General features: G+C 38.5%; 1 protein-coding gene across 1 annotated transcript in view; it reads right to left on the bottom strand.

Moving 5' to 3' along the window:
* The window catches only part of DNAH6 (dynein axonemal heavy chain 6), a 302,643-nt gene that overhangs the window by 249,412 nt on the left and 27,587 nt on the right, over positions 1-25,644 (bottom strand). Inside the window, exons 5-10 of the mRNA XM_064268785.1 lie at positions 20,005-20,272; positions 8,009-8,143; positions 7,798-7,918; positions 6,985-7,114; positions 5,486-5,654; positions 2,279-2,395 (exon numbers count right to left, since the gene is read on the bottom strand). Coding sequence (XP_064124855.1) covers positions 2,279-2,395; positions 5,486-5,654; positions 6,985-7,114; positions 7,798-7,918; positions 8,009-8,143; positions 20,005-20,272 — 940 coding nt within the window. The remainder of the gene's footprint in view (positions 1-2,278; positions 2,396-5,485; positions 5,655-6,984; positions 7,115-7,797; positions 7,919-8,008; positions 8,144-20,004; positions 20,273-25,644) is intronic.

Below are 25,644 nucleotides of genomic sequence, written 5' to 3'. Positions count from 1 at the left end.
TGAGAAAGGAAAACATGTTGTTACAGAAGAGCCAAGAGAAATTACACCAAGGGTGGGGTCCTAGATGGGGATGTGTGTTAAGACCAGTGGCCAAAATAATAATGAGAGCAAATAGAAAATTTATGAATGATAGGCTAATTTTGGATTATATGAAGTAAAAACTTACATGTTGGTGTGAACACATGAATGTGTTTCTTATGTCCAGAACTTGGCCATATGTTCTTTACATGCAGGAATTAAAATACCTGTGTGGGAGGCAGGTCCTACATTAGGGAAAGGGAAGGGTATGTCATTTTTTGAGGCCTGATCACTTGGGGATAAAGGGAAGAACAACCAGTTGCTTGCTGGAGAGAGTCTTCTCTGTCATCTGCTGCACAGGACACCTGCCTTCCAAGTGAAGGAAATGAGTCTTCTGACCAGGAGGGGGCATGGAAGCCTAGTGCTTCTGTGTGAGAGCTCCTGAAGGAGGCCCCAACACAGGGATCTCAGCAGTCTGCTATCACTGTACATGTCTTAAACAAAACAGTCTATTTCTTAAATCCACGGTCCAATGACTGCTGGAATTGGAAGCAACCCTGGAACTTACCTGCCTCCCCACCTTAGAGATGCAGAAACTGAGCCTCAGAGAGGTAACTGGTTTCCCCAATGTACCATAGCTTATTAATTGTAAAGCCAAGACTAGAATCTAGAGATCTAGTGCTATTTGCACCAAGGCATACCAGTTAACAGCAGAAAATATAGACTAAATGATTTACTAATCTATGCACATACACAAACGTGCCTCCAAGATTCCCTCCCCTTGGTATACAAACCCAGTATAATCCCTCTCCTCTAGAGTATGAATGGGACTTGTGAATATGATGGGATGCCACTCCCGTGATAAGACAACATTACATGGCAAAGGTGAGGGGATTTTGTAGTTGTAACCAAGATCCAAAATCAGTTGATTCTGAGTTACTCAAAAGGGAGGTTATCCGGGATAGATCTGACTAAATCAAGTGAAAGCCCTTAAATGAGAGATTGAACTCTTCCTGAAAGAGAGCTTCTCCAGCTGGTATTGAAAAGTCAAAAGCCATATTGTGAGCGGCCTGTACAGTGAGCCACATGGCAAGGAAATGTGGGAGGTCTCAAGAACCTAAGGGTCATCCCTAGATGACATCCCACAAAAAACGGGGTCCCATAGGTACATGAAGGTGAATTCTTCTAACAACCCAAAAGAACTTGGAAATGGATCTCTCCCCAGTCAAGCTTCTGATAAGACCTCAGCCCCAGCCAATACCTGGATTGCAGCCTAAGAGACCCTGAAGTACAGGACCAAGCTAAGCTCTCCCAAGACTCCTGATCCAGAGAAACTATGAGATAATAAATGGGAGTTGTTTTAAGCTGCTAAATTTATGGTAATTTGCTATATAGCAGTGGAAAACTAAAACAACAAAATTCTCTCATAAGCAGCATACTTTAAAAGATTTCAAAAAACAGTATTTAGAGTAGAGTGATTTCTTGGACTCTTATTACAGGGATGCCAAAGAGGCAATTCTAATTTTGTATAGAATATGTTGATAGTTGTCATGGATTGAATTATGTCCCCCCAAAATGTGTGTCAACTTGGCTAGGCCATGATTCCCAACATTGTGTAATTTTCCACCATTTTGACATCTGATGATGAGGCAGGATTACAGGCAATTATGTTAATGAGGCAGGATTCAATCTACAAGACTAGGTTGTGTCTTAAGTCAATCTTTTTTGAGATATAAAAGACAGAAGCAAACAGAGACAGATAGGGGGACCTCATACCACCAAGAAAAAAGAGCCAGGAGAACAGCGTATCTTTCAGACCCAGGGTCCCTGCGCTGAGAAGCTCCTCCTTCGGGGAAAATTGATGACAAGGACCTTCCCCCAGAGCCAACAGAGAAAGAAAGCGTTCTCCTGCAGCTGGCACCCTGAATTCAGACTTCTAGCCTCCTAGACTGTGAGAGAATAAATTTCTCCTTGTTAAAGCCATCCACTTGTGGTTTTCTTTTATAGTAGCACTAGATAACCAACACAATAGTGTATCTTACCAAGCTTCTAATTTGTCCCAAGTCAAAGAAACTGTGCTAAACATTTAGATCGTTTTTACGTAAGTGTAGTGCTGCCCACAGAACAATGCCTGCTTTTTTGTATGATCAGTTTGGAGAAGTAGCAATGGCAGTCCTGCCAACCAATTGCTAGCAAAACAGTGGCTTCATTTTCCAACAAAGTGCTATCCAACAAGGGCACTGTACAAAGAAACACGCACCAGGAAGTCTTCCAAAGAAGGCTCGAAAAATAGTGACTGGACTGTCAACATCAGCTCTGTGAGAAACATGGGAATGAGAGATTCATCTTCTTCTTGCTTTTCCAGCAAAGGGGGTGCCTGAAACATGGATGTTTTAAGTGTTATAAAGATACAAGCACCAAGGTGTCGAATAAAAATTGTAAAAAGCTGTATTACAAGAGGCACATATTCTTAACTTTATAAAATTAGCCGATCTTATAATTTTGACACATGGGAAGTCTTTCAAAGAATATTCACAGAGGCTGAAAAAAATAAAGGCAAATAGTGAAAGACTATGTAATGTAAAATTTCTCCCCTTATAAAAACACTATGAACAAAAAGGAAGGGCAAACATCAAACTGGGAAAACGTATCAGTCAGTAATATACATAGCACATAAAAACACTTGTCACTGATCAACTCTGATTCACAGCGACCCCATGTGTGTCAGCGCAGCACTGTGCTCCATAGGGTTTTCAGTGGTTGATTTTTTCAAAAGTAGATCACCAGGCATTTCTAGGAAGGCAACTCTGGGTAGACTCAAACCTCCAATCTTTGGGCTAGCAGTCAATGCATTAACTAGTTACACTATATTAATATACTCGATGGCACTGGGTAAATATACTTAATTGAAATATATACTGATAATAATATTTAAATAGATATATGCTCAAATAGAAATGTGCTTAAATATAAAATGGGCAAAGGGCTTGATCTGACTATTCTCAAAAGAAAAATACCAATGATCAACAAATCGCTTCTTTCTTCTTTTCCTCAAAGTAGTTTATGGAGGAACAATGTTTATCAAATGTTTACTGTATGCCAGGCACGGTACTAAGCGTTTGTGTAATTTCTACACCAACCATATGAGGCAGGTACCATTGTTACTCTCATAAAATAATTTAGATCTAGAGAAGGTAAGACATTTCATCCAGGACACACTAGCTAGTAAGTGGCAGAACAGAATTCAAACCCAGATCATTCTGACCTATCTTCTTATCCCTGCTCTGAGGTGGCAATTAAAGGAATGCGATGTTAAAAAGTAGTGATATACCACAACACGCAACCGGCTGACAAAGATCAAAATGAAAGATAATTATCTAGTGTGTATTGTGCGTAAATGCTCATTCTCAAACACTGCAAGAAAGGTTGTAAGTTGACAGAAAACTCGCTACAAAGTTATGCATCAGTATGTATCAAGCTTTAAAAATTCCGCATATTTCTGACCCCATAATTCCACATCCAGGAATTTCCTCTAGGGAGAAAAATGAGAGGTACATGAGAAATATACAGGCGAGGAGGTTCTTTGCAGTGAGAAAGTGATTAACGATAGGACATTGTTCACGAAATTTATATAATGTGAGAATATTACACAGCTGTTGACAAAATACATATTGACTTGAGAGATTTTTTTTTTTTTTATTGTACTTCAGATGAAGGTTTACAGGACAAACTAGTTTCTCATTAAATGGCTAGTACACATACTGTTTTATAACATTGGTTAACAACCCCAGGACATGTCAACACTCTCCCTTCTCAACCCTGAATTCCCTATCACCAGCTTCCCTGTCCCCTCCTGCCTTCTTGTCCTTGTCCCTGGGCTGCTGCACCCCTTTAGTCTCGTTTTGTTTTATGGGCCTGTCCAATCTTTGGCTGAAGGGTGAACCTCAGGAGTGACTTCATTACTGAACTGAAAGGGTGTCCGGGGCCATACTTCCAGGGCTTCTTTAGTCTCTGTCAGGCCAGCAAGTCTGGTCTTTCTTTTTAAGTTAGAATTCTGTTCTATAACTTGGGAGATTTTTTAAATAATATATTACTAAGTAGAAAAACAGGGAGTCAAACAAATAAATAAACAAATAAAATATGATGCCTCCCCCCGCCCCTTGAAAGTAGTTTTCTTTGCTAGCAGAAGACTCTTTTCTTTGCACATTTCTGTGTTTTTTTTTTTTCACATTTTCTGTATTTAACACATAGCATTGCTATAATTAGAAAAACGTTACTTTAAAATGTGGTAGTATTTAGAAAAAGGAAGGATTGATAATGAGGGGGAAAGGAAACAATGAAAAGGAGTATGTGGTCACGATTCAACTTTTGGAGAAAATGGAAACTAAGGCAAAGTATATTCATTAGGCCTTGAAACTGCATAGTTGGGTTTCCTGGGGAGGAAGTTGAGATGTGGAGGTAGGAAGCTTGATGAAACCAGTAAGAATATTTTGTTATGTTCTCAGATTTTCTGGCATGAAGCTGTCATCAAGGCTGAAGCTAGGGAAAAGCTTACTGGGAAATATGGCTATGAGATAGTATGAATTATCTCAAGGTGAAATTATTCTTCCGTGACCCTAGGATCAACTCGATAGGTTAGCCACTCAAAGCACAAACATTTGCTTCTATGACTTTGTTCTTCTCACCTCTACACCACTGCTCATTTCTTCCATTTACATCACCTTCCCTGCTTCCCTCTGCCAGTTCATGCCTATGATAGCCTCCAAACTATAAGCTCCTTGGGGGCAAAGTTCCTGTCTATGAATATCATTTCATCACTGTATGTCCAACACCCAGCATAGGGATTGACACACACAGTAGGTACTTAAGAAATATTTGTCAAATAAAACACATTAATAGCCCTTAGCAAATACCTGTGACACTGGTTAAGAGCTCAACTGCTAACCAAAAGTCGTCAGTTCGAATCTACCAGCTGCTCTTTGGAAACCCTATGGGGCAGTTTTACTCAGTCCTATAGGGATGCTATGAGTCAGACTTGGCTCGGCGGCAGTGGGTTTTGTTTTGGTACGAGAGAGACAGTAACATACTGTCAGCACAGTGGATTCTCAGTTTATTATTAGATACTTGCCCGTATGCTGATTTTCACTCTGTTAGTGCATATGTGTATGACTGGTCGTGATTATGTGAAATCCTCCCCACATTTCTTCTATTTTTCTAGTACACAGAAAATAGCATAACTCATAGTACACGGTAAACCAAAACCTGCTGCTGCAAAGTTGACTCCGACTCATAGCGCATCTATAGGACAGAGTAGAACCGCCCCATAGGGTTTCCAAGGGGTGGCCGGTGGATTTGAACTGCTGACCTTTTGGTTAGCAGCTGAGCTTTTAACCACTGTGCCACGAGACCCAGTAAGCACTCAATAAATGTTGACCAGCGGACATTCTTAACTTCATTGTGAATATACCTTTTTATCAGTGACTTCAGGCTTGTCTTCACTAATCCATTTCTGAATGACATCTGCTGAAGGTGTTCGTTTTAACTTGTCAGTAAGATAACTCAAAAGAGTGTTAACAGAATTTACTGTTAGGTCATGCATTGTGTTCTCAATTAGATAGTCATTTAGACGGATAAAGCTTGAAAGGAAAAAAAAATACAGCTTCAATTTTCATTATGTATTTTTGAAAGTGATATAAAGCAAGCATTTAAATTTAAAAATGCATTTTTTCTTCAATTTCAGTTTAATCATATTACAATATCAGAGGTTTATTGCCCAAAAGAATTGTCTGTAGACATCATTCATTTTAAGACGCAAATATTCCAATATATAGCATCAATTCTAGCTTCACTAGGTGTTTTAACTCTTCTGTAGGCTATTTAGTGAGAAATATAGTTGTTATAGAAAATGCACATAGTTTACCTAGCCTAAAGGGCCATGCAGTTTTTTTTTTTTTTTTAAGATTTAAAGGTAAGATCAATGAATATACAACTTGCATTCTAATGGTAAAGGTGTGAAATCTTTGCTATTGAATAAATGTTGGTTGATAACAATTGGTAGCCTAAAGGCACAAATCTTATTCTTCCTTACTTGAGTACTTAGAAAGCAGATTGTGTCAGCAAGACATTTAGAAGAACTTTTGATTCTCCTTAAATGGAACTCCAGGTGCCTCTAGCACCTGGAGGCTGACCGTGGTGGTCTCAGGGACTGCTTTATTGACTTCTGTTATGACACAGATATTTTTGTAACTGAAAATGAAACTGGTGCATGGTGGAGATTTACGAAATAGGCAGCTGCAAAAGCTGGGCTAAATTACTGAGCATTGAGTAACAATGATATGTGCATTACAGGACTGCAACTTGACAGATACTGTTTGGTGACTTTGTTTTCGAGTTATTTGTAGTCAGTCAAATTTTATCATCCTGACTTATCTGAGTCATCAGGTTTTAGAGTGACAGGAATTCCAAACTCCAGAACAGTCTCAGTCAAGATCCAGTTGGGTAGCAGGTGGCAGAGATAATCCATAAAGGAGAGTCCCCTGGTGAAGCACTAGGAGGTGACAGCTTTGTGTGGTTGTGCGGCTGCCTGCAGTTCTTCAGTGGCCAGAAAGAGGGAGCTGGCCCTCCAGGCCCACTTAAGGAGGCCCACAAACCTCTGTGTGTCTGACTTCTCCCCATGGCCTGCTCCGCTGCTGGTCTCCAGGCTCCAGGCTGGGCCAGAGGAAAACAAACCCTTCAAGACCAAAAAGAAGCCCTTGGTCTTGGACATGCCCTCCAGTCTCTACCAGCTATCCAGTCCCAAAGCCTGGGTGGAAATCAGAGACAGCCTTCTGGGATATGCATTCAGACTACCAAACCCCCAAATCCCTCTTCCCCATCGGTGAATCCTCTGATGAAGGGCTTAATTTTTAATGCAATTTGAGAAAGATGATGTTCTCATTTTTCTTGAAAGAAAGAATAATCATTTACCATGTCAGCCTCATGCAGTGATGCCTTTTGCTGGCCTGCTCTGTGTAGGTCATTTTCTCAGAGTCTCCGTAAGAGGGCATGTCACATGGCATCTCAAGGTGACCTGAACTTTCCGATAGACTAAGAATATCTAAGGACGACAGAAGACACAACAAGAATTCTTGTGTAAAAATTCCTTTTTTCTTTTTTTCAATATGGACTAAAAGAAAAGGGAAGTAAAAAAAAAAAAAAAAAAAAACGACGACGAAATCCTTTGGTTCATGAAGCATCTCAAACCTCAGGAGATAGCTTGGTTATCCAAAAGAATTCACATCAAAAGATGTCAACTCAATGAAAGACTGTAGTTTACTAACATTCTTTCAACAGGGTTTGATCTGTAGACACACAACCTCTTTCCCAGAAACATCTCCAGCCTCTTTCTTGCATCATCTTCTAGAATTCATGATCAACTAGGGCCAACCCTGTGATCCATCCAGTCCCTTAATTCTAACAAACCCACTGTCTGTACTAATACGTTAGCCATATCTTTAAGCAGAGAGGCCACGAGTCCACAGTAAAATGTTTGGGAAATAAAGGTTTTGTACCCAGTTTAGAACCAAGTTAGGAATACTATACACAAGCAGGAGTAATGCAAAGAAAATGCAATATCTCTCTCCACAATATACATTAAATTTGTAACCTATCAAGCAAAATTTTGGAAAAACTGAAAAGTTGGATCAGTATTTAAACTTAGGAAAAGTGGAATTAAAAAAAAAAGCTCATATTTTAGACAACCATCACTTCTGATACACTGAGGTTCTTCCCCCTTCATACCGATATTAGGTTCATATCCACAGTCATCGGGAATAAATCCTACATCACGCAGAGCAATTCGACAAGCCTTCCTGACCACATCTTTTGCTTCACTCCGAAATGCTTCTAGGCGCTCTGTCACCTAGACATTGATGAATATGTACAATTAATGGTACTTAAGTAGCAATAATAGGGAAAAAATATCTTGAACGTTACAGACAAAATTCCTTACCTCCCCTAGACGTATAACTTGAGCAGCCTTAAATTCCTGCAGCGTGTAGGTATGCCCTTTTTCAATATGACAAAGTCCCATAAAACTCAATTGATAACACAATTCATTTATTTTAAGAAGAGCTGGTCTCAAATACTGAATGAAAATAAAATTTATCATAATTTAGTAAAAAAAAAAAATCCTGTGTTTTAAAAGCATGCAAACATTTGGAAAGCAAGAGTGGTTATCAGGGACAACAAACAGCTGTATATGTCAACTTTAGCTACAACTGCAAGGTGCATACACTAAATAGGAGCACTTCTAAAACTTAGTTTTGAAAGTATTTTATCTGACTTAACCATCAGATTAATTTGTCTGAGTTCCTTTCTTTTCATTTCGATTTTTTTTTTTTTTAGCTATCTAAAGAATAAAATTGAGGGCAAGTAACAGAGGACTGGGCAGTATTTTCAATTTCAACAAGCTTGGCTCATGGATACAAAGATTCTTTGGGTCACCTTGAGGACTTCACAATGTCCAGACAAGATAATAATGGAGGGGCCTATCTAATGAGAAAGAAGCTATGGCACCGAATAAAGCCAAATTTAACTTTAAAATTCAGTGGGTAACAAGTTATCCAAAAGAAAATTTGTTCATTAACAAGAACCTTGAAAAGTGGACCGGGAGGATAAGTGGAAGTGATTGTGAGATGACGCTACACTACCTTAACTTAATCTTTCTCTATGGGTACGCTGCCATAATAAGTCAGAGCTCTAGGCTTTTTTTTTTTTTTTTCTAGGCTGCTGGCTTTGAAGCCACATGTTCTAAGAAAATTGTTCCAAGGCCTTTTACCCTCACTTCTCTTTATCTGCTCAAGGGAGAAGCTGTTACATTAAATTAAAAAAAATTAACATTTATTTATTCGCATATGTGACACTGTTTTATGTGTTATATACAGCACACCACTGGGCTCTTTTCTAGGAGTTTTCAAACTAGAACAAACATTTATTCAGACCAAGAATGAAACCGTGTATTAATTATTTACACTGAGTACAAAAATGCGTATAATGGGTAATAAAGGTGCTAAATTAAGAGAACTTTGTGAGAAACATACGGGAATTTATGTAGTCCTTCAGGTTCATCTCAAGAGAAATTTGCATGATAAGAAACAAAAGTTTGAAGGCTAAATCTATAATTGAAATAAGAGACTAAATAAATTAACATGAATACAGCATCTAAAACCAGAAAGTCCTGGGCATTGTGGCACCCTGGTGGCGTGGTGGTTAAGAGTTCAACTGCTAACCAAAAAAGTCAGCAGTTTGAATCCATCAGCTGCTCCTTGGAAACCCTATGGGGCAGTTCTACTCTGTCCTATAGTGTCGCTATGAGTCAGAATTGACTCAACGGCAAAGGGTTTTGTTTGGTTTTGGTTTTTGGTTTTCAGTAAAGGGACAAATAGCCAGGATTAAAGGTGCAGGTCTACAGCAAAACCGATATTGATGTTACCAAAAAGGGTAGAGTGTGATAGTGGGAATTCTTCAGAAGAAGAATGTATATAAATAACCTAAGAAATTTCTTTGGGTTAGCCTAAATATCTGGCTGTCAGCATAAAAAACAGACATAGAAGCTATTGTGAATACAAGGATGACTGGAGTTTTTTTGTTTCTGCTATTAGTAAATTTCATATGGAATCTGGGTTGGGTGGTTCATTCTTGGGCTGGTGGATCACTAATCCCATTGGAAGCTGACAAGAACTAAGTATTATGTGTAAGATAACAGCAGAATTATAGAAGGAGGAAGAATTTATCACCATATTGCTTGGTTTCGATACATAAAAGATTGAGATAGCTAGCTAGCTATAATTTTTGTCTGCTCAGGACACTTCCCCAGACCTACTCCTAATTCCTCTGGTAATAGAATTCCTTGTACCATGTGGTTTTGGTTTAAGGCTGGCTGCTCACTTCACCCACCACAGGACTGAGGAAAGGGCACATATCCAGGCCTGATTTATCGGAGTACCCCTGGCTTCTGGCTTCAGGGGTTGGCTCAGGATTGGGGATGTCAAGAAGCTGAGTCAATCAGTGTTTTCCAGCAAGACGCACTCTCTTTTCACTAAAAACAGCCAGCTCGAACTGGAGCTGTAGGTGGTGCTCTGTACTACAACCTGTGGAGAGCCAACTGAGAAAGAAGCAGATGCAGAAAAACATACAACTGAAGACTAAGAGAACGAAGGAAACATAAGGTTGACATATCATTTGAGTCTTTGAAATCAGCAATGGGTAAAGGTATCTTCACTCTCTGAATTACACGGGCTCTATATTGTTGCTGAAGCTCATTAAATTGAGTGTCTGCCAGCCGTACTGAAATGAGTGTCAGCCCTTCAAGACACAGGTGGAAATCACTGTTAGTAATCTGGGGCCAGATACTGAGTCAGAAAGCATTTGGGGAAACTTTAGAGACTTTGGCTGGAGGATCCATCAGCAGAGCTGCACTTGCTGTGAAAATCTAACAAAATCGGTCATGCTGGGGCACCCTGAGTTTGGTTGGAATGCAAGAACCCTTTGGATTTGCCTGTCTTGCTTTTCACCAGGGCACCACACCTTTATTTTACCCTAATCTGGGCCACCGAAACATCTGTGTGATCTGTGCAACTAGGTGCTTAGAGAACCACCAGAATCAATCCGACACTCTGGGCTCATTCCCGACCCAGTGTAGAAATGGCCGCACCAAAAGGCGCATCCCTTAATAAGGGAGGGAAGTGTTATATTAACTGTGAAATTAAGAATGGCCTTGTCTGCAAAGCAATTACTGACTAAAACAAAAAATGGAAGAATTTCGATTACAAAAGAAAATGCAAATTAAAGTGAATGATAATGGTTCACTGAATGTGAGAAATAACTGAGAATCACCTGAAAAGTATCATGTACATTAAAATTACACATGCTGTTTGTCAACAAGCAAAAGCATGAAGTGCCTAAAACAAAAACAAACCAGCAAAAAAAAAAAAAAACAAAAAAACAAGCCTGCTGCCATCAAGTTGATTGTGACTCATAGCGACACTACAGGGCAGAACACAACCGTCTCATAGGGTTTCCAAGAAACAGCTGGTGGATTCAAACTGCTGACCTCTTGGTTAGCAGCTGAGCTCTTCATCACTGCGCCACCAGGGCTCCAGGTTAAAATCATGTGCAGTATGAATAGTATTAGAAAATTAATACTAAACACATGTTGGAGTCTAGATAAAAGCAAAACCTTGAAATGTTAGAAGGCATAGTCCCAGATAGCTTCACTGGTGAATTCTGCCAAACATATGAAGAAATATTAATATCAATTTTTAATAAATTCTTCCAAAATATCGAAGAGGAGGGAATGCTTCCCAACTCATCCTGTGGGGCCAGTTTTATCCTGATACCAAAGCCTGATGAATATATCACAAGAAAACTGTGCACTGATATTTCTTATCAATATAGATGCAAAAGTCCTCAATAAATACTACCTACTGCTGTCAAGTCGATCCCAATAAATACTAACAAGCTGAATTCAGCTACATATAAAATGGACCGTGACCAAATAGGATTTATCCCAGGCATGCATGCTTGGTTTAACATCTGATAATCAATTAATATAATAACCATATCAATAGAATAAAGGACAAAAACCACATGATCATCTCAGTAGATACAGAAAAACACTTGGCAAAATAACATAGTTTCATGACAAAAACACTCAACAAACCAGGAATAGAAGGGAACTTCCTCAACCCGGTTAAGGGCATCTATGAAAAACTCAGAGCTAACATATTAATGGTGAAAGACTGAATATTTTTCTCCTAAAATCAGAAAAAGACAAAGATGTCCACTCTAGTCACTTCTATTCAACACTATAATGGAGGTTCTATCCTGGGAAATTAGGCAAGAAGAAGAAATAAAAGGCACCTAGATAGGAAACGAAAATGTAAAACTATTTCTGCAAATGATATGATCTTGAATATAGAAAATCCTAAAAATTCCACAAAAAAACAGAGCTAATAAACAATTCTAGTAGGGTTGCAGGTTACAGGATCATAACACAAGCATCAATTGTATTTCTATACAGTAGTAATGAACAATCTGAAAGTGAAATTAAGAAAACAATTTCATTTACAATAGCATCAAAAAGAATAAAATACTCAGGAATAAATTTAACAAAAGGAGTGTAAAACTTACTCTGAAAATGACAAAATGTTGTTGAAAAAAATTAAAGGAGACCTAAATAAATGGAATAAAAACATCCCATATTCATGGATCAGAAAACTTAATATTGTTAAGATGGCAATTCTTCCCAAGTTGATAGACAGATTCAATGCAATCTCTATTAAAATCTCAACTGGATTCTTTCAGAAATTGACAAATTAATTCCAAAATTCATATGGAAACTTAAGAAACTCAGAATACCCAAAATAATCTTATAAAAAACCCAACCCCCCCCCCAAAAAAAGTCTGGAAGACTCACACTTTCTATTTCAAACTTCCTACAAAGCCACAGTTATCAAGACAGTGTGGTACTGGTATAAGGACAGGTATACAGACCAATGGAATAGAACTGAGAGTCCAGAAATAAACCCTCACTTTTATAGTCAGTTGATTTTTCACAAGAGTGTCAAGAAAATTCAGTGAGGGAAATTATAGTCTTTTCAACAAATGGTTCTGAGTCAACTGACTATCCACATCCCAAAGAATGAAGCTGGACCCTTACCTCACCCTGTACGTGAAAATTAACTAAAAATCAGTCAAAGACCTAGATGTAAGAGCTAAAACTATAAAACTCTTAGAAGAAAACATAGGTGTAAATCTTCGTGACTTGGATTAGGCAATAGTTTCTTAGATAAGACACCAAAAGCACATGCAACAAAAAGAAAAAATGAATAAATTTGATATCACAAAAATTGCAAACTTCTGTGTTTCAAATGAGACCATCAAGAAAGTGAAAATTTTTATAAGTCATGTATCTGATAAGGGGCTTATATCTAGAATATATTACATCTCCATAATTTAAAAAAGCCAATCAGAACACAGGATATGAATAGAAAGTTTGCCAAAGAAAATATACAAATGGCCAATAAGCACATGAAAATACGCTCACTATCATCAGTCATAGGGAAATGCAATTCAAAACACAATGAGATGTGGAACAATCTATATAAAAATTGTTAAATGAAAACCTAATTTGCTGTGTAAATTTTCACTGAAAACACAATAAAATATTTAAAAAAAAGAAACACAATGAGGTACCACTTCACAACCAGTAGGATGACTATAATAAAAAAGATAAGTGTTGAAGAGAATCTGGAGAAATTGTACTTCTCATACATTATTGGTGGGAATGTAAACAGTTTGACAGTTTCTCAAAAGATTAAGCATATAGTTATCATATTGCCCAGATATTGTACTTTTAGGTATGTACACAAGAGTGATGAAAACACATCAAAAACTTGTACAGGAATGTTCATTGCAGCATTATTTGTAACAGACAAAAGGTGAAAACAATCCAAATATCCATCAATTTATGAATGGATAAACAAAATGCGGTGTACCCATATAATGGAATATTATTCATCCATAAAAGGGAACGAAGTACAGATACATGCTATGACACGGATGAACCTTGGAAACATTATGCTAAGTGAAAGAAATCAGCTACAATGGATCACATATTGTAAGATTACATTTATATGAAATATCCATAGAATGCAAATCTATAGAGACAAAAAGTGGATTAGTAGGCCTTAGAGCAGAGGACCTGGGAAATTGGGAGTGATGGCTAATGGGTAATGAGGTTTCTTTTTATAGTGATAGAAATGTTCTAGAACTAACTGCAGTAAACACACTAAAAACATTGAATTGTATACTTCAAATGGGTGAATTGTATAGTATGTGAGTTATATCTTAATAAAGTTGTTATAAAAAAAGGTGTCAGTAATGTTGGTGATAAAAAAACACATAAAATAAAAATTTTCAAGGACTGTTCCACATTTTTCCCTTCAGACTAGTCAAGGGGAGTCATCCATTCTGGCTTAACTAATTGTAAATATAAGATTAATGGTAAGAAAATCTTATGAGTGGGTAACTTTAGCATCTGATAGATATTTAAACCATAAAAATGGGTCCATTATTTAGGTCAATCCTTCCCTCTTGAGTCATGATATACAGCTAAAGGCCCTCAAAATGTGTTGGATTAAAACTTGATTGTAACCATCGTACCTAATGGTTGGTAGCTTCTGAGGACCATCAAATCATGTCTGAATATGAAAAAACGCTAGCAACTGTTCAGCAGGTGCTAGATACATAACACTAATGACCGAAGACCAGACGAGTTGTGGAATGACATCAAGGACATCATGCATCAGGTCATCAAAAAAGACAGGAAAGAAAGGAAGGACCAAAATGAATGTCAGAAGAGATTCTGAAACATGTTCTTAAGTGAAGAGTAGCTAAAGCAAACAGAAAAAATGATGAAGTAAAAGAGCTGAAAAGAAGATTTCAAAGGGCAGCTTGAGAAGACAAAGTATTATAATGATAGGTGCAAAGACCTGGAGTTAGAAAACCAAAAGGGAAGAACACACTAGGCATTTCTAAAGCTGAAGAACTGAAAAGAAAAAAAAAAAAAATCAAGCCTCAAGTTGCAATAGTGAAAGATTCTATGGACAAAATACTGAAAGATGCAGGATGCATCAAAAGAAGATAGGAGGAACACACAGAGTCACCGTACTAAAAAGAATTGGTCGATGTTCAGCCATTTCAGGAGGTAGCATATGGCCAAGTACTGATGACACTAAAGGAAGAAGTCCAAGTTGCACTGAAGACATTGGCAAAAAACAAGGCTCCGGGAACTGACAGAATACCAACTGAGATGTTTCAACAAACAGATGCAGCGCTGGAAGCGCTCACTCGTCTATGCCAAGAAATTTGGAAGACAGCTACCTGGCCAACCGACTAGAAGAGATCCATATTTACGCCTATGCCAAGAAAGAAAGGTGATCCAACTGAATGTGGAAATTGTCAAACAGTATCATTAATATCATCTGCAAGTAAAAGTTTGCTGATGATCATTCAAAAGCTGTTGCAGCAGTACATGAACAGGAAACTACCAGAAATTCAAGCCAGATTCAGAACAGGACGTGGAACAAAGGACATCACAGCTGATGTCAGATGGATCGTGGCTGAAAGCAGAGAATACCAGAAAGATGTTTACCTGTGTTTTATTGACTGTGCAAAGGCATTCGACTGTGTGCATCATAACAAGTTATGGATAACATTGGGAAGAACAGGAATTCCAGAACACTTAATTGTGCTCATGGGGAACTTGTACATAGATCAAGAGACAGTTGTTCTAACAGGACAAGGAGATACTTCATGGTTTAAAGTCAGGAAAGGTATGCATCAGGGTCATATTCTTTCACCATACTTATTCAATCTGTATGCTGAGCAAATAATCCAAGAAGCTGAACTATATGAAGAAGAATGTGGTACCAGGATTGGAGGGAGACTCGTTAACAATCTGCGATATGCAGAAGACACAACATTCCTTGCTGAAAGTGAAAAAGGACTTGAAGCACTTACTGATGAAGATCGAAGACTACAGCCTTCAGTATGGATTACACCTCAACATGAAGAAAACAAAAATCCTCAGAACTGGAGCAATAGGCAACATCACGATAAATGGAGAAAAGATTGAAGTTGTCAAGGATTTCATTTTACTTGGATCCACAATCTACATCCGTGGAAGCAGCAGTCAAGAAATCAAACGATATATTGCATTGGGCAAATCTGCTGCAAAAGATGTCTTTAAAGTATTCGAAAGCAAAGATGTCACTTTAAGACTAAGGTGTGACTGACCCAAGCCATGGTGTTTTCAATTGCCTTATATGCATGTGAAAGTTGGGCAATGGATAAGGGAGAGTAAAGGAGAATTGATGCCTTTGAATTATGGTGTTGGCGAAGACTATTGAATACACCATGGACTACCAAAAGAATGAACAAATCTGTCTTGGAAATACAACCAGAACGCTCCTTAGAAGCAAGGATGGCGAAGCTTTGTCTCACATACTTTGGACATGTTATCAAAAGGAATGAGTCCTTGGAGAATGGTAACATGCTTGGTAAGGTAGAGGGTCAGCAAAAAGAAGGAAGACCCTCAACAAGATGGACTGACATGGTGGCTGCAACAATAGGCTCAACATAGCAACAATTGTGTGGATGGTGCTGGACTGGGCAGTGTTTTTTGTTGTTGTTGTTGTTGTATGTAAGGTCACTATGAATAGGAACTGACTCAACAGCACCTCACAACAACAACAGATATATAAAGGCGCCCTGGTGGTGGAGTGGTTAAGAGCTCAGACTGATAACCAAAAGGTCAGCAGTTCAAATCTACCAGCTGTTCCTTGGAAACCCTGTCCTATAGTGTCACTATGAGTCAGAACTGACCCGATGGTGATGGTTTTTTTTTTAGATATATAAAGTAATAGCCACTGGATGGCTTGGCCTTTCAATACATAAACAGAAACTCATCCATTTTGATGACAGTCTCAGATGCCAGTACCCACTAAAACAAATCACCTAACTTTAGCAACAGGTCTGGAGTCCCAAGAGCATTTCTTTGGAAGACTGAAAGGGCCAGGGTTAGGTCCTCTCACAATCTCCTAGGAACCATGCGTTTATAGCTCAGCATTCCCTCCTACCATTTGCTTTAGTTAAGTTATTGAGCACAGCTCTTTCTGTTCTAAATGATTCCTCTCTCTGATGCGCACTGCTGGAGCAAGCTGCATTGCTGGGAGTATGTGCACTGATGTTAGCTGAGGTCTAAAGCAGTCTGTTAGGAGCAATGGTGAAGATAAAGAAATATAAAACATGGCCTTACCCTCTCAACTCTTAAAATACTGTTGTTGTTGTTGTTGCTAGGTGCCATGGAGTCGGTTCTGACTCATAGCAACCCTATAGGACAGTACAGAACTGCCCCATAGGGTTTCCAAGGAGTGGCTGGTGGATTTGAACTGCTGACCTTTTGGTTAGCAGCTGAGCTCTTAACCACTATGCTATCAAAAAAATGCTACCAGGGCTCCTAAAATACAATAGAAAGAAAAAAAAAAAAAAAGTTTTCAAAGCAAATCTATATAACATGTACATATCAAGAAGTTGGTACAAGCCTTTTGCTTCTGGCCATGACAGGGCAATCGGTATAGGGCTAGTCCTCTGCTGTAACAACCATTAATCAAGACAAAATACAAGAATAACTTTTCAAATGTTAGCAACAGGTGATGTGGAACCTCAATCTCTGAGAGAAGGGAAACAAATGAGGTAAGCCCAGCGATGGATTACCCAATAAGCAAAGTAAGCACGCCCTTAGTTCAGCAACAAACCAGAGGCACCAGCTGTCCAAAGCAAAGACCCATAGACACCAAGTAGACAGGATACAAGGAAAAGCAGGTGCCACAGTAAAAAGGAACCGGCAGGGCATTAAATGAAATTGATACCAGCTCCAGTGCATGACAATGTGCTGGCCGGAAATAAAGTTCTCACAGGGTTATGAGGGTGCCCACGCCCAAGGCTGTTTAAGCTATGAGTCCCCTACCACTTCTGCACCTTCGTTGATATCTGTCTACTATTGTACCCTCCCATGTAATTGAATCTTCTCATCTTGGCAGGTCTCTTGGCAGCATACTATTTCTTTCTAATAAACAAGAGGTGGGGGTGGGCCGTTGGGTCTAACTCTTGTTACGTTCCCCCACTAAAAATTTTATAATCCAGTTCATCTTATTCCACTAACATCAGCATGTACCACTTTTGCATTCAACGACTAATATTATTGTTGTTGTGTGCCAAAGAGTTGATTCGGACTCACAGAGACCCTATTTAGCAGAGCAGAACTGCCCTATGGGGTTTCCAAGGAGCGGCCGGTGGATTCAAACTGCTGACTATTTTTGGTTAGCAGCTGTAGGTCTTAACCACTGAGCCATCGGGGTTCTGCTAATATTATATTATAATTTATGCGTAATACGATAATTGCATTTAAAAAGAAGTTACATCATGGGCAGCTAAGACACACATACATATACATATAACACATATATCCCGTTCAAACGGGTGAGTAAGCAGAAGAGTCACCATAGATCTTCAATGCTTAGGGCCCTCACGTGCCTTAATCTGGCCCAGCGTAAGCCCCACAATTGCCCTGGCTTTCTGCCCAGATGCACTTTCTGGACTGCAGTGAAGTTAGGGGAAAACCCAAACAGAGATGTCAGTTTGAGGAGACAAGGGGACAAAAGCTGGAATCCAAGGTCACTGAATACAGAATTTTCAGGGTAGGTTTTAGAGAGACTGTAGTGTACAGTGAAGGCACTCCAGAAACCTGCGTATGGTCTTTGGTTAAATATTAAACCGTGCATGTGCAGGAGAAAACACCATAAGGACAGGCAAAAAGCTACCTGGAAAAGAACAACCAGGGAGTTGTGAGCTAAAAAACTACTGTTGCATGCACAGGCTAGGAAACATTTGTGGACACAGCCAGCCAGAGTGGAGAGACATCGTTGAAAACCGCAAACATTCAGAAGAGCATCAAACCAAAAAGCCCAATGCCGTTGAGTCGATTCCGACTCATAGCGACCCTATAGGACAGAGTAGAACTGCCCCATAGAGTTTCCAAGGAGCGCCTGGCGGATTTGAACTGCTGACCCTCTGGCCAGCAGCCGTAGCACTTAACCACTACGCCGGCAGGGTTTCCAGAAAAGCATTGCAAGCTTAAAAGGATGCTAACTTTCTAGCCCGCTAGGAGAAGATATTATCAAGGCCAAATCACCACCATTATGAATGGTGGGCTGACAGAATAGCAACTCTCAGCATATAAATAAGAAAACAAGTCTTGAGGACCGACAGAGGTCATTTTAAAGACAAATCCAAACAACCATTTCACGTAACTAATAACGAATTCATGAAATGCATAGTGTTTAAGATGTGATAAAAGATGAAAAGTGGTTAAAAAATTTTTTAAAGGAGGTAAAATAGCTTCAAATGACTGATGGATCCTTAGCGAATTTGAGGTCTGAGGGTAGAGTCTGACGTTTTTTTGTGGAGGAACTGGAATATTTTTTTAAGAATGCTGGACGGGATCGATGACTTGAGATGGTACATCTTAAAGATTTGTTTTGCACTAATATCTTATCACTGGACTGGGAATATCTTATCAATGGTAGCCATATTCCTTTAATGATCCTTTACTGAATGACTGGCATGTTGATAATAGTCTTTCAGATTAACATAATCTAAGCAAAGGATTTAACAGAAAAAAAGCAAACTTGAGAATTCTGACCTGAGAGGGTGATGATGACTCAGTGTCATAGAAATAGGCAGCCGAGGAATCAGTGCTCTGAGCATGGCAGTAATGGTGATTCCAGTTCATTCCCAGGCACCAAACAGAAAACTTCTCATGCAAGTTGAAATTCAATGGCCAATTTTAAATATGACCACATACTTTTAAACATATTTTTCCATGATCACTTTATCCTCCAAAATAAATACTGAAGTCTTCCCTACTGTCTGAATGCATGGTAGAGGAACACATATGATATACTAGGAGGTACTGGCCCTTGAACACAAGACCCCAACTTATTTGGGACCATAAAGTCCAGAGTGTCATAGATGGTGGGGGGGAGGGGTAAAGAGGGACTGCCAGTCTACCCTGCTCAAAAGGATATACAATGTCCCTAATCACAACAAAGGAAACCATAGATCCAAAATCTTGAGGCTGCTTCTAACCAAAGGTGCCCTGTGCAACTCTCTTCTGATAGATTGGCATTTTGCAACTCTAGGTGAAGTGTAGGAACACCAGTAGACTGCCTGAGTCCTAAGTGAGAAGACAGTATGAAAACCGTGAATTTCTCTAAAAAGATGAACCATTCTATTTCAGGGACAGTCTATACCAACACCGGTAATATAGTCATACTTTCTTTTTTCTATGGGTAATTATTTTAAAACATAAGAAATACATACAGGATTAACAATGAACAAATTTTTTTGTAGAGATTTTCGACATCCAGTAATTTTCTTGGAGCGGACATTCTTCCTCCATACGTTAAAAGCCTTCCATTTCCGGAAGAGTGAAAATATGGGAATCTTGGTGAGTTCTCTGTGATACAGGTATTCCTGTTCCCATCGATCAAGTTCAATATATTCAATGTCTTCATTAGTAATATGTGTTACTGCCTTTTGGCTAATAGTATAGTAGTCATTTTTATTGAGGTTCTCATAACTTACAATTCTATGAAGAAATGAAAATTGGGACAAATGAATAAAGTATTCAATACAAAATTAAACAACCACATTACTTTTTTGTTCTGAAGAGAATAAAACATTTCTGGAAATGAAATGTTATTTAAAGTTTTAAAATTCCAATGAACTACTACTTTCAGGTTGAATAAATTACGTAAAAAAAGAGGAGGGTAGAGCCGCTTTTAAACAACACTTGGGCTTATAGCTCTTAACAAAGATTTTATAACATTGGTAATATGCTTGATAATTTCAGTTACATAATTTTTACAGTAAAACAAATTGATTAAGCATTTTTAAACATCATAGCCGTATATGACAGCTACCTAGAAATAAATGTTTATTAATAACTCTAGAAACTATTCAACATTAATTTTGTAATAGCTTTATACTACACAGTATTGACAGAATTACAAGACAGAAAGAGCAAATCAAGAAAATGGTATTATAAAAGATTTAGAATTAAGACCCAGATTAACCTACAGTGTATATACAACTTATCACATACAAAATAATTATTATTGAGAAATTGTTTAGCTCAAGATATCCTGTTTTCAACTGTCAGCAACAGCATTCTTCAACTATGTGAGTTGCAAGAAATAGCTCAAATTAAAAAAGAAAAGCAATATGGAACTGGGAACAGGAGAAGAAAACAAAGTGATGAAACTAGGAAGGTATGATTCTATAAATTTTAAAATAAGAATCTGTCTACAGGCACAAAGATATTTTCTGAAATTTTAGCTATAACATTGAAATATTGTATGCAATTTAAATATCCAGTAGTAGAGCAAATGTAAAATACACTATAACAACTTGAGAAGATATATTTGGGGTTTTAAAATAAACTTTTTAAAGACTCTACTGGCATTTAGGATAATAAAATACACGTAAAGTGCAAAAACAAAACCATCAATTGTTTCTATGTTAAAATTATGCAAAAATACATGAACTAGACTAGAAAGAAACACTGCTAATTCACTCCAAAGAAAATCAACTGCTTCCCATGTCTGTGTCCTTGACTCTGCATTCTGAACCTGGAGTCCATGCCCTTTAGGATAGCCTTCAGGTCATCGATGAAACTGTTATACATTAAAAAAAAAAAAGTTATGTACATATATGTCATCAGTTTTGAAGAAATTGGAACAAAATTCTTATGTGCTTTGGGTCTATTAACCAAAAACCTAAGAACCCCTGGTATAAATCACTAAGTCACTTTTAATTTTTAATTTATATTTTTGTTTTAATAAAACTGGGTAAGAAAAGTATTTCTAAAACGAGGGCATGTTATAACATAGTTCATAAAGAAAATGCTCTACTTCCTACTTTGGTGAATAGTGCCTGGGGTCTTAAAAGCTTCCAAGTGGCCATCTGAGATAGACCTATTGGTCCCATCCCATCCGGAACAAAGGAGAATGAAGAAAACACAAGGAACGGATTAGTTCAAAGGATTAATGGACCACATGAATGACAGCCTGCATCAGCCTGAGCCCAGAAGAACTAGATGGTGCCCAGCTAACACCACCGACTGCTCTGACAGGCATCACAACAGAGGATCCCAGACAGAGTGGGAGAAAAATGTAGAACAAAATTCAAATTCACAAAAAAGACCAGGCTTACTTGTCTGACACAGACTGGAGGAACCCCTGAGACTATGGCCCCTGGACACTGTTCTAACTCAGAACTGAAGCCACTCACAAAGTTCACCTTTCAGCCAAAGATTAGACACGTCTATAAAACAAACAATAACATGCATAAGGAACGTGCTTCTTAGAGCAATCGCGTATATGAGACGAAATGGGCACCACCTTCCCAAAAACAAAGACAAGAAGGTAGGAAGGGACAGGCCAACTGAATGAACAGAAATAGAGAACCGGGTTTGGAAACGGGCAGAGAGCTGACACATTGCGGGGTTTGCAACCAATGTCACGAAACAATTTGTTCACAAATTTTTGAATGAGAAACTACTTTGTAAACTTTCACCTAACCCACAATAAAATGAAAAAAAAAAAAGAACACGGAAAACTAACTACAACTTTATGGAATGACATGATCTGTATAAATGGGTGAGGATTGACTGCGTGACTTAAAGGTAAAGGCAGGAAAAAAAAAAACCTAGGGCATGTTGTTAGCTGTTGTGGAGTTCAATTCATGGAGACCTTATGTATAACAGAAAGAAACGTTGCTCAGTCCTGTGCCATCTTCATGATTGTTGGTATGTTTGAATCCATTGTTGTCGCTTTTGTGTCATCCATCTCATTGAGGGCTTCCCTAGTTTTCTCTGTCCCTCTACCAAACATGGTGTCCTTTTCTAGGCATTGGTCTTCTCTGATGAAGTAAACAAAACGAAGTTTCACCATCCTCCCTTCTAAGGAGGACTCAGATTGTATTTCTTCTAAGACTGATTTGTTCATTCTTCTAGCAGTCCATGGTGTATTCAGTATTATTCACTTACATCACAATTTGAATGCATCAGTTCTTTTCCTGTCTTACTTTTTTATTGTCCACATTTCGCATTCATATAAGGCAACTGAAAAGATCATGGCTTGGGTAAGGCACAAGGTGCCAGAGGTGAGTACAATTAAGTGTTCCGAAATTCCCATTCTTTGTAATGTTATCCATAATTTGCTATGATCCACATAGTCAAATGCCTTCAAGTAGCTGATAAAATACTGGCAAACATCTTTCTGGTATTCTCTGCTTTCAGCCAAGATCCATCTGACATCAGTAATGATATCTCTCCTTCCATATACTCCTCTGAATCAAGCTTGAACTTCTGGCAGTTCCTTGACGATGTACTGCTGCAAAACTTTTTGAATGATCTTCAGCAAAATTTTACTTGTGTGTGATAATAGTGATATTGTTTGATAATTTCCATATTCTGTTGGATCATCTGTCTTTGGAATGGGCACAAATATGGATCTCTTCCAGTTGCTTGGCCAGACAGCTGTCTTCTATGATAAGTGAGGGCTTTCAGCATTGCATTTGTTTGTGGAACGATCTCGGTTGGTATTCTATCAATTCCTGGAGCTTTGTTTTTCACCGATGCCCTCAGTGCAGCATGAAATTCTTCCTTCAGTACCACTGGTTCTTGATCATGAGCTACCTCCTGAAACAGCTGAATGTCAACTAATTCTTTTTGGTACAGTTGTTAGGTGCCACTGAGTTGGTTCCGACTCATAGCAACCCTATATATAACATCCTCACAATGTTTGAGCCCATTGTGGCAGCCACTGTGTCAATCCATCTCATTGAGGGTCTTCCTCTTTTTTGCTGACCCTCTACTTTACCAAGCATGATGTCCTTCTCCAGGGACTGGTCCTTCCTGATAACATGTCGAAGGTATGTGAGACGAAGTCTCACCGTCCTCACCTGTAAGGAGCATTCTGACTTTACTTCTTCCAAGACAGATTTGTTCATTCTTCTGGCAGTCCACAGAATATTTAATATCTTTTTTTGGCACAGTGACTCTGTATATTCCTTCCATCTTTTTTTGATGCTTCCTGTGTCATTCAAAATTTTGTGCATAAAACCCTTCAGTTTTGCAACTTGAGGCTTGAATTTTTTCTTCAGTTCTTTCGTCTTGAGAAATGCCATCATGTTCTTCCCTCTTGGTTTTCTAACTCCAGGTCTTTGTACATTTCGTTATAATACTTTACCTTGTCTTCTTGAGCCACTCTTTGAAATCTTCTTTTTAGTTCTTTTACTTGATCATTTCTTCTGTTCACTTGAAGCTATTCTGCCCTTAAGAGTAAGTTTCAAAGTCTGTTCTGACATCCATTTTGGTGTTTTCTTTCTTCTCTTCTTTTTAATTGCCTTTTACCTTCTTCATGTATGATGTCCTTGATGCCTTCCCACAAATCTTCTGATCATCAGTCATTAGTGTTCAGGGTGTCAAATCTATTCTTTTTTTTTTTCTTTCCCTCACTTATATTCTGGAGATCACTTTTTAGCAATATAAAGACTTATTCTTCATTCTTTTTATTTATTTTTTTGTGCCTCAGGTGAAAGTTTACAGCTCAAGGTAATTTCTCATTGAAAAATTCATGCACATATTGTTTTGTGACATTGGATGCAGTCCCCACAATGTGATAGCACCCTCCTCCCCCTTTCCACTCCAGGTTCCCTGTGTTCATTCATCCCGTTCCTGTCCCTTCCTCCCTCCTTATCCTGCTTTTGGACAGGAGCTGTCCATTTGGTCTTGTGTATCTGATTGAACTAAGAAGCATGTTCCTCACATGTATTATTTTTTTGTTTTATAGTCCTGTGTTTGTCTGAAGGGTGGGCTTGGGGAATGGTTTCAGTTCGGGGTTAAAACACCATCTGGGGGTCACAGTTTCGGGGGTTCTGCCACTCTGTGTCAGACCATTAACTGTGGCCTTTTTATGTGAATTTGAATTCCATCCTACATTTTTCTCCTGCTCTGTCCAGGACAAATCTATAGTCTAAATTAAGGCTGGATATATTCAAGGTCATACTTAGGCTCTGATGGACTTGCTTTGATATTTTTCAGTTTCAACTTGAACTTGCATATGAGCAATTGATGGTCTGTTCCACTGGTGCCCCTGGCTTTGTCTTGATGATACTGAGCTTCTCCATCATCTCTTCCACAGATATAGGCTATTTGATTCCTGTGTAATCTTTCAACAAGGTCCACAGGCATACTTGTTGATTTAAAAAAAGTATTTCTGACAAATAAGTTGGTGGTCTTCCTTACTTCCAAGGAGCATTCTAGCTGTACTTCTTCCCAGACAGATTTGTTCATTCTTCTCGCAGTCCATGGTATATTCAATATTCTTCACCAACACCGTAATTCAAATGTAGCAATTCTTCTTCGGTCTTCCTTATTCATTGTCTGGTTATTGCATCCATATGAGGCAATTGAAAATATCATTTGGTCAGGTGTACCTTAGTCCTCAAGGTGACAGCTTTGCTTTTTAGTACTTTGAAGAGGTCTTTTGCAGCAGATTTGCCCAATGCAATATTTTGTTTGATTTCTTGACTGCTGCTTCCATGACATTCAGCTATGTGGATCATAACAAATTATGGATATCATTGCATAGAATGGGAATTTCAGAACACTTAATTGTGCTCATGAGGAACCTGTACATAGATCAAGAGGCAGTTGTTCAGGCAGAACAAGGGGATACTGCACAGTTTAAAATCAGAAAAGGTGTGCATCAGGGCTGTACCCTGTCACCATATTTATTCAACCTTTATGCTGAGCAACTAATCCGAGAAGCTGGACTATATGAAGAAGAGCCAGGCATCAGGAATGGAGGAAGAATAATTAACAACCTATGATATACAAATAACTCAATCTTTCTTGCTGAAAGGGAAGAGGACTTGAAGCACTTACTGATGAAT

This window comes from Loxodonta africana, chromosome 15 (assembly GCF_030014295.1).
Source record: "Loxodonta africana isolate mLoxAfr1 chromosome 15, mLoxAfr1.hap2, whole genome shotgun sequence".
In the NCBI taxonomy this organism is placed as follows: Eukaryota; Metazoa; Chordata; class Mammalia; order Proboscidea; family Elephantidae; genus Loxodonta; species Loxodonta africana.
This window is presented reverse-complemented; position numbering and strand designations above follow the sequence as displayed.